General features: G+C 41.1%; 1 protein-coding gene across 3 annotated transcripts in view; it reads left to right on the forward strand.

Moving 5' to 3' along the window:
- Positions 1 to 12523, forward strand: part of mpp7a (membrane palmitoylated protein 7a) — a 62999-nt gene that overhangs the window by 20116 nt on the left and 30360 nt on the right. For 2 of the 3 annotated variants that reach the window (XM_040018790.1, XM_040018792.1), the window contains exon 2: positions 11464 to 11611. In XM_040018790.1, the coding sequence (XP_039874724.1) occupies positions 11575 to 11611 (37 nt within the window). In that variant the 5' untranslated portion in view covers positions 11464 to 11574. Of the gene's footprint in view, positions 1 to 5923; positions 7757 to 11463; positions 11612 to 12523 lie in introns of those variants that run through there. The other variant, XM_040018791.1, reaches the window with a different exon arrangement.

Genomic DNA, 12523 nt, shown 5'->3' on the forward strand with positions numbered 1-12523 from the left:
GCTGCACCGTTATTGTTGATCACTTCAAAAATTTGTTGCGGCATGCTTGACGCAAGCATTTCCATGAGGTGTGGGAACATTTCTGCAAGTGGTGAAGACGGCCGCACGTAGGGGATCTACTGTCTACCATTTTTCAAGTGGTCTTAAACTTTTGATTGGGACTGCAAGCGGGCATAAAAAGCTAGGATTTTCAGCAAATAAAATGATTTTAATCTTCTTAAAATGAACTGTGACTGGATGTCCACGTTTGGAAACTACATATTGAAATATGACAGTTCATCGTGGCTGAAGTGGTTAACACAGAAAAGGGTGGAACAGCTTGCTATTTTAAGATAATATTAGCAATATTTATATAATAACAGCAGAAACCCTTCCTATCGGTAGTTTTTACCAGGATGCAAGAGTTTTTAAAATTTTTTATTCTGTATTTAATGGCGACATGAAGAAAATTCCAGCTGTGATTCAAATTTTGTTAAGTTATCAATGGCAATGTACGCTGAATGTGACATGGGAAACACAAACAGAGCATGCAATATCGCATTCACAGGGGGATGATGAAGATGAAAATAAGAACAATTGGGATTTATTATGGATGTTTTTTTAAGATGTAAACATTATTAATCGCTGTATGTGTGACGATGTTCGTGCAAAGTTTCGTTGAGATTGGTCTGCCCGTTAAGGGGGAGAAGATACTGACCAAAAAGTCAATAGGTGATAGTGATCTAATAACTGTATTGGATATTGATTTGACTCTGAGATGAAAAATTGCCTCAGATATCACTGTTAAGTCTTGTCACATGAGACACATCAGCAGCAGCACATTGGCTGCTAGCAAGAGAGCTAATGTAGCAAAGTGACAGCAGCATGGACGTATTTAATTCCAGCTACACCAACAGCTTTTTGTCTGTTTATTTGTTTTAGTGTAAACTGTGTCGATACAACCAAATAGCTCAGATGGAGACCATATTTCTCATTCTCTCCCCCTCCTGCATTCACTCACTTTCACTCTCAGTATGCTTGTTGTAACGCTTGTTTGGAAGCTTTTACTGCACTTGCATGTTGTCGCCAACTCCATTAATGGTATTTCACTTCACCTGCCTCTTGTCAACTCCGCTCCACACACAACGTGTTCAGTAAGTTTACTAAATTTAAAGTTGAGGCTGGATGACCTCAAACATTATGGAACGATTCTCAGTCTCTTCCTCACAGTGGGAATTGCAGTTTGGGATCAAGGCTTTGTATAAACACAATTAGCATTATTGTGAATTGATTTATTCTTGTATCATGAAAGTTCATCTACCAGATGTAGGATGTGTCCTAACAGTTTGTTATAAAGATTGGGTGTTTATGCACCGGGCTTGTGTTAAATTATGAACGTGAGGGGAAAGTGATTTAGTGTACAGCCGCACATCTAAATCCTTTCCTGTCTTATTGGTGATGATCCGGTTCTCTCAGCAGGCTAGTTTTCCCAGCTTGTCTCTCAACATGCATTGTCACGATGAATTGATAATGATGTTGTTAGACACACGTGCACACACGCGCACGCTTGACAGATGTTCTCACATTTCATTGTTCAATGTGGGAACAGTGTAGAGTTTCACCTGATGAGGCAAAGAAACATAGCAGAGCTTAGCTGATAAAGTCATGCTTCATTGCCTACAGTCTCCATATTGAGTTTTGCTGGTTTGTCGAATGCTTTCTGTGCTAGTTGTTACATAATTGTATGTATCACAGGACTTTTAAGGAAATATACTCTGTGGTTAACCAAGAACAATTTTATAGTTTTTGTATAATATATGAAAGCTGAATTCCTGCCAGCTTTTATCTTGAAAGAAAAGTCAGGTTTTACCAGCTTTTCTCTTTTAAGATGGGGAAGTATCTTCATGTGTTTCTGTTTGCTGTGAAGAACTCTGTACAGCCTCCTATTTATTACTGAGCTTAGTGTAGGTCTCTGCTGCTTCATTTTAGGTCTGGGTCATCTGGAGGCCTTGCTTCATTACTCTGAAAGGGATCATAGAGGGGGTGAGTGGACAAATGACTAACAGGAGGCAGAGGTGGAGGAAACTGCCTCCTGTTCCTCACGGTGATGGAGAAGAGTTTGGTGTGTTTTCTGACTTTTTAACCCCTGTTTTGCAAAGAAGCACTCTGGGTTTTAGTCAAAGCTGGTGCATCCTACCTTTTCAAATGGATTCCCAGAAGCCGTTAACACTGAATGGATGAGGCATTAGTCGCACATCTTTGAAAGCTCGTGTTTCAAATTTGTGCAGTTTTTGAGCAAATCCAGTAATTTTGGGAACTCCAGCAGACCTGTTTTTATTGACTGTGCAGTTTTAAATGGACCAGGCCATTGCTTTCAGCCACAACACTGATTACTTCTGATTAAAATTTCACTTTGTAGCTCCTGCCTTCACTGGACAGCTAACTTATTGCAAACAGTGTATCTTTATCTGCTCTGAGAAACAATCGCCACCAAATGGCTGGAGTGCTGACCTGACATCCTTTAGTTTGTTCCTTGAATAGCTTCTGTGTGACACGCAGAGAGAGTAGAATTGAGGATTTGGCAGCTTTGAGGTTGCTCGGTGGTTTGGACTTTCCTTGGCAGTTAGAAACTATGTTGGACACACGTAAGATGACTGTCACCCCGGCTGATTTAAACCTGTGTTTGTGTCACGGAGGGGGCAAGACCATAGACAAACTGTGGAGGCTTATTGGAGGAAGTGGCTCCAGTGGGTGGCATGGTAACCCCCCCCCCCAGATAGATGAAAAGTTGAGATAATAACAGCTTCTAGTTAAAACTGCTGTTGGTGTGTGGTTAAAACACATTTCTTCCTGTTTAAAGGAGTCTGTGAATAGTTTTTGTTTTGTGACTGTAAACCACTGATGTGGTTACATGGCTACACAACACATTCCTCTCAGATGTGTTTTGATTATTTTTTCTTGAATATCTTTGTTTACTTGCAGTGAAGCAGAGCTCTGGACACACGGCCGTGTGCTTTTCACTCTGGGGTCCAGGTTTTGACCAAGCTCTTGCTCCACCACCAGCTGGGTGGCATCTAGTAATGTTTGTTTTCCAACATAAGCAGCTTAGCCCTCAGATTATCAGTCGCTGCAAGTGATGTTTCGCAGCAAGGATTGCTTCAGCCATATACCTTCCGTTGTTATTCCCTTGGCGTGCCAGCTTCTATTCTTGCCTCCACCCTCATAGCACCTGTTATACTGTGAGAGGTGGACTTGGATCCTGCTCTGTTATCAGAGTAGATAAATAGTGACAACATAAAAAGATTAAAGACAGTTTTAGTAGTTTTTAAACATGTGGCAGGTGATCAACATTATGATGATAAATCACAAGATGAGATTAAGTGTTGGTTTTATTGTTGGTCAGTTTAGCGTATGCCTCCCAGTATGCTATAAAAGAATTAAATGCTTGCTCACAGTCTGCTAAGGATTTTCTCTTTGCATTGGGCCAGAATGTGCTATAATGCTGTGTCTTCAAGAGAATGACACCAGAGTCAGTAACCTGGAGTTATTGAACCAGCCCGAAATGGAAAATGATCCTGTTGCAGTTGCATTTGAGTCTGCGAAGCTCAGGATATTTTTATATCAAGTCAAAAGGCAACATTTCCAAAAAGCCCACCTCTCTGGGGATTAATGAAATAAAAGCCCTATTTTTAGAGCGGACGTTCACTTACATGGCAGTTTTGTAATCTACGAGCAGGCAGATGTCTACTTGCTCAGAGGGACTCTTAGTTTATGACTTCTAAGTGAATTATGGGAGTTAAGAGCTCATCACGCAAACCATCACTTAAGCATTTATCTCTCCATCTCCTGAGCACGATGATGGTGATATTTGTTACTGCAGTAGCATGACCTTACCAGCTCTAGCTCTGACCTGCATCAGCTGCAGTTTTAATCCATGCAGCTGTCTACTAAGGTCTTGGATTTTACTCAAGCTGTGCGTCCTCAAAAATTACCAGGTTTTCAGACTTCTGACCAATTTCTTCTGTTTTTTGTTTGAGTGGTGCAACTACAGAGACTGCACGCTGGAGTCTCTTTGCTTTTAAAATACAGTGAATGTCTTACATGTGGACATTAGTGTTGGGTGCCATGGATCAACAGTCAAATGTCTATTTATCTATACATCTCTGTATTTTTCTTGATTAATTTATTTATTTATTATTACAATTACAATATGTAAGATGCTACAAACACCATTACTAAAACAAACTCATAAATATAAAATCTATAAAAATGTTCATAGATCATTAACGCCATATTTGATACATACAGTTTTTTTGTGAGATTTTAGACTTCCACATTATCAGCGTGATTACACCTGGGGTTAACTTGAAATGCATGTCTGTGGACTGTGGGAGGAACCTGCAAGGACATACAAGCAACACACAGGAAGGTCTCGGCTGACCAGGAAGTTTGAAGCAGGAACCTTTTTGTCGCTAACGACAACGTTAGACACAATTTCTCCAATTATGTAAAGTGTTACATATAATATATACAGAAAAGTTTCCAATCCTCTGGTTTATGACAGAATTCCTATGAAACAGATGAAACACCCATCCAAATAAGTGCAGCCTTACTGATGGACCTGTACAGCTGTAAATGTATCTGACTCATAGTTATCTTTGCTCTGAAGTTGTCTTGACATGGCTAGCTTTGTGCCTCGAATTTTACCACAATGCTTATTGATACTACAAGGGATTATTTATAGTGGCAGTGAGAGTTATTTTGGGCTAAAATGGGCCAAACAGCATTAGAGTGCAGCTAGGAGCGTGAGATACAGCTGGTGTCATTGGGATGAGTAAATGCTACACTTCTTTTTTTTATTTATCTACCTTTATTTAGGTGATATTCTTTTATATTCTCCTCATTGTTGCTCTTTCCTCTTGCTTTCTACATGTATTAATTATGCACGTGTTAATGGGCTCGCTTCCACTTTCCACTGCAGCTTTGGTAACTCATATGTTAAACACTCACAGTGGGTGGGCGTGTGTGTCAACATGCATGAAAAGTAGGCAGACCGTACTTTAACTTATCGGCCTTTCTGCAGGCCGCATTCCTGCTTTCTTATCGGCTTCATCTCATCCGTCTGTCAAACTCTCTCGTTCTCTCTCTTTCCTTTATTCTATCTGTATATCTCTCTCTCTCACCCCCTCCTCACCTACAGTGCACTCCAGGTAGAGCACTTCACTCCGGTAATATCTGGTGAGGATGTAGGCTACCCGGCAACACTGGCATTTGGAAGGACATAGAGATTAGAGAGGCTTATGGCTACCTGCTGTTCTCTCTCTGTCCCTCTCACTGTAGGTTTATTTTATTTGCTCATCTAATGAATGGAAATTGAAGTGTGTGTGTGTGTGTGTGTGTGTGTGTGTGTGTGTGTGTGTGTGTGTGTGTGTGTGTGTGTGTGTGTGTGTGTGTGTGTGTGTGTGTGTGTGTGTGTGAAGAAGAGTCATGCATTAGCATCTCCCTCACTATAAATAAACACAATTTCATTCAGGGACTTTGAGTCCTGTGGGGCTTAAGTGAAGTACTCAAATCAATGATATTATGTGATTAAGCAAAGTGTGTTTTACTCCTCTTTTCTCTGCACCACCACTCCCACCTTTTTGTTCTCCATCTGATGTCTAGGATCAATGTAATTGGTTAATGACTGGTTCAACACGGTAAGTGTGTGTGTGTGTGTGTGTGTGTGTGTGTGTGTGAGAGAGAAAGTGGAATGTGTCAGTGGCAACTGATAGTCACTTTGGCCTCCTGTCCTTGTTGATGGGTCAGAGACAGACAAAGAGCTGCTATGTCTGCATGGGAAGCAGAGGGGAGTGACAGGAGGAGAACAAAGAGGTGGAGGAGGAGGTGTTAAGGACAAGCAAGCAGCTGACTGTACACTGGAGCATTTGAAACAAATGTACTGTATATTTGTATTTTTAATGAGTCATTGTTTATAGGCTTTATGATATGGCAATTACTCTTTCTTCTGTTAGGAGTATATAAAATATGTTGAACATTTGAATATCATCAGAAAAGAGATTTAAAAAATACAATTAGACTGCACAAGACTTGGACCATATCTTTCAGGTTTTATGGTAAAAATTATTTTTCTCCTGCTAAAAACTTTATAAGCGTTAAGTAACACACTGTTCCTTTCAGCAAGGTTTAATTTATGCAGCATCAATTAACCTTAACGGCCGCTTCAAGGGGCATGTGATGTAAATGTCCTACAATATTAGTGAGAAAACCCCAACAAGCAGACACTCTCCTATAAGCAAACACGGGGGGAGAAAGAACTCATTTTAAACAGGAAGTGAACATGTTCAGGGAGGGCTCAGTTGAGATAATTTGATGCTATGAGGTCTTTAAGATAGAGCTGTAATCAAAGGGTGACATGTATTCATCGTGGGCATATGTGAAATAATCTGTGAAATAATGACATCTGATCTAGATAAGAACCTTCAGGAGCCTAAGATGTACCTGTGGGAAAGGTTTGGTTGTTCAACACCTGATGGTCTACGATGAGTTTGTGGACAAAGAAACACACTGTGTATTATAGCAGTGCTGTTGTATTATTATGGACAATTAATCTCCCATTTATTATCATTATCTGTTAGTTTCAACTTAGTAAGAAGGTTACGCAGGTAATAGATGTCCCCATTCAGTATACTTGGAGGAAAATGGCAAATGGTACGTTAATGCTCCTGAAAAAGCCTTATCAAGGATTTTTGGCCATGCATCTGCAAAGCTGTGTTTGAAAAAGAATATCTGCTTGAAATGACCCTTTATCTGCTTTCTTTATATGCCTCTTTTGGCAGATCAGGGTTGAATTAAGTGTTCAATGAAAAAAGCTCAGATAATATGTACAACTGGCAACTTGCTCAAGTCGTGCAAAATTATTGCACTACAATACTCTTAATTAATTCCTTTTTTTTCTTCTCAAAATCCATTGTAATCTGATTTGTTAATAAGCATTATAATTTTCTGTCTTTGTGTGCCACCTTAACTAAATGAGCATCAAGAACAAAACTGCCTCCTCTGTGGAGGAATAATGGGGCCCTGCCTGGCAGGCAGTGGATGAGATTACCGATCCCTGTATTTACTGGCACACTGAGGCACATCTTGAGGTCATGATGGGGACACTCACACACACAAAAAATACACAAACTGAAGCAACAATGTGAATGTAAGCTGTCAGCTATTCTCCAAAGTAGTTTTTGCTCCTGGTGGCTGAGCAATGAAAATATTTAGTGAGCTGATTGCACCATCTAGTGGTTATTTGTTGTTATTACGTTTTGAAAAGACTACGCTGCATTGCGTTTACTAAGCACTTTATCTGGACCTTTTTGTTACATTGTGTATGACAGAAGGAAATATAGTTTGATTGATACATTTCTATAGTATACTTAAAAGCATGTTTAGCCAAACAGAAGCAAGGCTGTATGTAAAATCAAAGTCAAATAAAAGTTTCCAGTTTCGGAGAAGACCAAGATAAGACTTGTTTTTTTTGTGCCAGGGTCAAACTGGTTAACACCCTTTCTGTCTCTTTACTATTGAGTTGTAGTGTAAATTAAAAGTGGGTGGAGCGCAGTCAACCCTTAGGCAGGAGGAACTCGAATTTCAGGTCTTTCCAGGTGAGCTGACACACCTGGCGGGTGGGTATCATCCTGTATGGGAGGCTCTAATGTTTTTGTGCACGTCTGAGTATCTGCTGCTGCATAGAAAGCTGTTTCTGTTGAACGAAGAAGGTGATCTGGTAAGTCCCTGCAGAGCTTTTGGCCATTTCTTCTTGATTTGTTATCTTGTGTAGAACATCTTTGTCATCGGATTTTGGCTGGTTGGCTTACTGAACCTGTTTTTGCCCTGTACATGTATTCAATCATGTGCTCATGAAGGTTTCTGTGGTCAAATGATTTTTGTGTAGACAAAGTGACTTTGCTTGTTCTTTTTTCACTTTCTATCAGTATTTGTACAGTTCATACTGATCGATACGATTACCCTGTTACTATGAGCTTTTATTACATGGGAAGTGTTACAGTTTGGAGTGCTGCTGCAAAACCTTTAGTGTAGTTTTTCTATAGGAAATATAGACTACAGTAGAGAGTTGTATATTGATTTTCTTGGTGTGTGTGTGTTCATGTGTGTACATATACATAAGCAGAAGTATTTTATGTGGAACAACTGGACAGTCATGAGGAACACATGGCTGAGTGCTGATTCTGCCTGAGCTGTCAAAAAAATCCCACCTGAGCCCGAGAGATGAGAGCTCACTTTTCACATTTTCCTGTTAACTGCTTACAAGGACGCTGCCCTTGATATGAACTCTTCTACATCTTGGTTTACACCGATATTCCACATTTGCTAACCTAATCCTAACCTAACCTAATTTACATATGCATGCATGGACTTCTTCCTATTCATTGTTATTACTGCTCCTCTCCTCCTTCATAGCAGTCAGTCATTGCAGGAACACAAACCGTGCCAGGTACCGCCAAGTCTTATTTCAAGCAGCCCCGATCCCTCATAAAGCTAACGGCTATTAAGCAGAAGACGCATGGCACGCTCCAGAAAACTCAACCCTGTCCCACCAACGCCACACGCCTCATGCTTAATAGGAATGGACGTGGTGACACTTTGGCAGGGCCACAGCGAGGCAGGAGAAAGACATTATTCAACAATGTGTTTTTCCACAGAAGAACCAGAAAACGGCAGAGGGCTGCCATCAGAAGGATTTCTCAATTTCTTTCTTTCCATTTCAGAATGTCATGTGGATAAAAATTCCCAAAGACCACGCTTTAATACACTGCAATTATGCACAGCTCATTGAAATGGAGTTCCACTGTGTGTAAATGAATGTTCGCCTTTACCACAGCTGGTTAAGCTGCAATTATGCTCTTACAAGTGTGTCATGTATGCTTGTGTGCATCGCCTGTAACTCTATCTACTTCTGTCTGTCTGACTTTGCACATTGTGGTGGTTTGGGGTGTTGGTATCGGGGCGACTGTGAAGAAAGAAATCAATTTGTATTTCAGCTACTCTACATCATAGTGGCTTGAAGCAACCACAGTTTTCCATAAAAAGTACAGCTTTATTCCTCGTTTTAAACCCATGAGCTTGTACATCTCTCATCTTCAGTCTCTGTAGCAGAACTTCCCTCCTCTAAACATCATCACAGGAAAAATATTTGGAAACCTCTTTTAATGGGCTGGAAGATTGTGTGCTGTCTGCTACCATAACTGACCTTTATGGGAACACACAAGAGCAAGCAAAAACAACATAGTGTACCCTTCAGCATGCAGCTGTTGATTACTGTCTGCAAATTTAATACCTCAGCAAGTCTGTGGCCTTGGATGCTGCAAGAACTATGCAGTGGATTTAGATGATAGTTGGAGGTAAAGGGTTAGGGGATCACCAGTGATTACACAGACCTCAAACTGTTTTATCCTTTTAATATATATTTGGTACTGACTAAAACATCTAGTAGGATTGAGTGTCTAAGAAGTGTCGAATCTGAAAGCTAACATTAAATATTTTCATCAAATTTGTGATCACTGCAGTGATTGCTTTTATTTAAATGTCACAAGATAAATTTCTTCAATCTAGCTGACAGAACGGTGTTGGTAAAAGGAGCATGTGTTGCACAGGCTGCTGAATAGATTTTCTGTCATATAAGGACCAGTGTAGATAAACCCTGAAGCTGATCAGCAGACACTGGAGCTGCTGGATAACTTTGGAGCTAACTGCTCCTTTGAGCTGTAACCAGAGCAGGTGTGACAGGGCTGGTTTTGGATGGTCATCAGTTACGCAGTGGAGACGAGTGTCATTCATGGTGGCCCAGTAAAATCCAGTGCCAGGAGCTGGCCTTGCTGTTACTTGATGTGGGAAGAACAGGACAGACAGAAAATCCAACATCCCAGTGGGTGCCTGGGGAGGATTCAGTGGCGCTGACCTTCGTTGGCAAAGTTGACCTCTCTTGTATCCTGTCGTTGCTCTTCCTGTCAGGCCCAGATGGAGACAGCATTTCTCCCAGTTGAACGCTGAGAAAGCATTCAGAGGATGACACGTTTTTCTCCTGTTTCTTTACCTGATGAAGTTCTTGATGTCTTTTGCGCAGTGTCCCGTCTGCTCAAGAAAGAGGAGAAGAAGCTAAAGATTAAATAACAAAACTGTCTTCAAGTTTTAAACTTGAAACAGAGACTTTACATTTCTTGATAGGCAGTGAGAAGTTTCAGGCACTCGAGTGTTTTTCTCTGTAAGTCATTCACCTCCTGACTGTTTCTCTCTCTAACTTCATCAGCATCCAGCTGAGATTCAGATTGTTCCACCAATTCTCCCTGCAGGCCCAGCAGAAAGGATTGTTTTTGAAAAGAGAAGAAGAAAAACAGTCTGTACACATTTCCATCACCCAGATGTGTTTTCGTACATGCAGACAAGATCTTCTGACTTACACACATACAGGTGGTTTGTTGAGGAAAAGTCCTTCAGGTTGCACCCCAGCTGGGTTTTTTAGGGTGAACACTCCCTGCAGTTGCAACAGTTCCCACTAGATGGTGGGAGAACCATTTGGAGATGTCAGGCTTTACATGGATACATGGAGGAACAGCTCATTGCAACTAAGCAGAGCTTGACCTTTATCAACATGGCAAGGTGTCACTTTACTCCTCCCATGACCATCAGATTTTCTTGTGGTCTGAACAGACACTAACAGTTGAGAATGTGGTCATTCCCCTTCACATGCAACAAAAAATGAAGAAAAAGATGGTGCAGCATGCCTTAAGACTTTTCATGTTTGTTTCTATTTTGCTGCGTAGGCTCAAACTCTACATGTGTTTGTACAGAGCTGGAGGTTTTCTTCCTGTTAAAGATTGTAGTTCCCACTGATGCTAAGTGTTTTCTAATACGGCGTTGTCTGATTGTCGGGGTTTTCTCTCTATTATTGTAGGGTATTTAGCTTACAATAAGCGCCTTGATGTGACTGTTGCTGTGATACAGTCTTATATACATAAAATTTATTAAAGGTTGGGGTAAAGTAGCTGAAACTCCAACCCATGCAGAGGATGAACAGAAGGAGAAAAAAGGATTAGTTTGAGCTCTGGATAATGGAAAACTACTTCAATAGAATCCAAGAATAAAGACATGGAGTTGGAAATGAGCAGAATACGTGTGTGTTGTCCACACTGATGCACATTAGCTGCTTGGTTTCCTTATGTTGTGATTCAGGGGGATATGTAAGCTGAAAAGTAGCAGCAGAAAAAATAATGCGTTGTAAACACCAGAAGTAAATTGTGAACACACTGTCAACGCACATGCACTGGCTCACCTACAGAGGAAAATATATGTTTTGCTGGTATAATAGATATTTATATCCATGGTTACAGATGCCAGTGTAATCCCTAAACACATACTCAAGACATATACATCTGTTCTGCCACAAGTAGGCTCAAAATTCTTGTTCTCTTGCAGGGCTCTATGGCATAAAGCCCATCCTCAGATTCAGCTGGAGATTGCTTCCGAGGAGCTCCTGACGCCATTTTCCACAGTCTGAGGAGAACCAGGAAGTAGCCGGCAGGAGACATGCCTGCCCTGGCCACCGGAACCGGCCATGAGCCAGGTAACAGAACCTCAGGCGAGGAACACAATCAGCAACACTACTAATATGTGTCTTATAGAAGAATTTGCTAAAGGACTTATTTGATTCATGCTATTATGTGGCTCCACAGCATACAAATAGAAGAGTATGAATGCAAGTCTGACCTCAGCTGAAAAATGAATACATCTTTATTTAAATATCAGTATAGCCTGTTGGTGCGCCCACCACTTTAAGGGGAGCCTAAATCTAATTTCAGTGTAGAAAAGAATTACTATTCGTGTGCCTCAGGGTACTTTTTCTTGACTCGAGTGGACCATGTAAAACTGCGGTTGGAAAATAAACCAAAGTCTATTTTCGCTCCATTTTGTGCCCAGCTCAATGAAAAGCATACTGCTGTGAATTTACAGTTTAACAACATAGAGCAAAACGATGTTAAAATACATACACCGTGCTCTCGCCTTCCAGTTGTGAGGAGTGCGTGTGTTTGATGTCAGAATGAGGAACATGTCAGACTTGTCATCACCGAGACAGCTGGCAGAAATCACCACCTCTCCCCTCAGGAACGCTTTCCTCCTCTCAGACCGGCTTAATGGGCGGCTACATCACTGTTGCACGCACACACAGAGGTCTTGACCCGACAAGCTCCGAACAGCATGAGGACAAAAGGAGGAGACACATTAAGTCTTACGCTGATGGATAAAGAGCGTGTGTGTTTCTGTGTCCAGACTTTTAACAGAGTAAAGAGCACCAGGGTGGCTGTAGCTCAGGTGATAGATCAGGTCAGCTACTCATTGGAAGGTTGGTGGTTCGATCCCTGGCTCCCCCTAGTCTGCATGCCAAAAATCCTTGAGCAAGATTCTAACCCCCGGTTGCTCTCCAATGCATCCGTCGCAGCGTGAATGTGTGTGAATGTTTGCTAAACATCCCTGAAGT

This window comes from Simochromis diagramma, unplaced genomic scaffold (genome assembly GCF_900408965.1).
Source record: "Simochromis diagramma unplaced genomic scaffold, fSimDia1.1 OVJJ01000717.1, whole genome shotgun sequence".
NCBI classification, from domain to species: Eukaryota; Metazoa; Chordata; class Actinopteri; order Cichliformes; family Cichlidae; genus Simochromis; species Simochromis diagramma.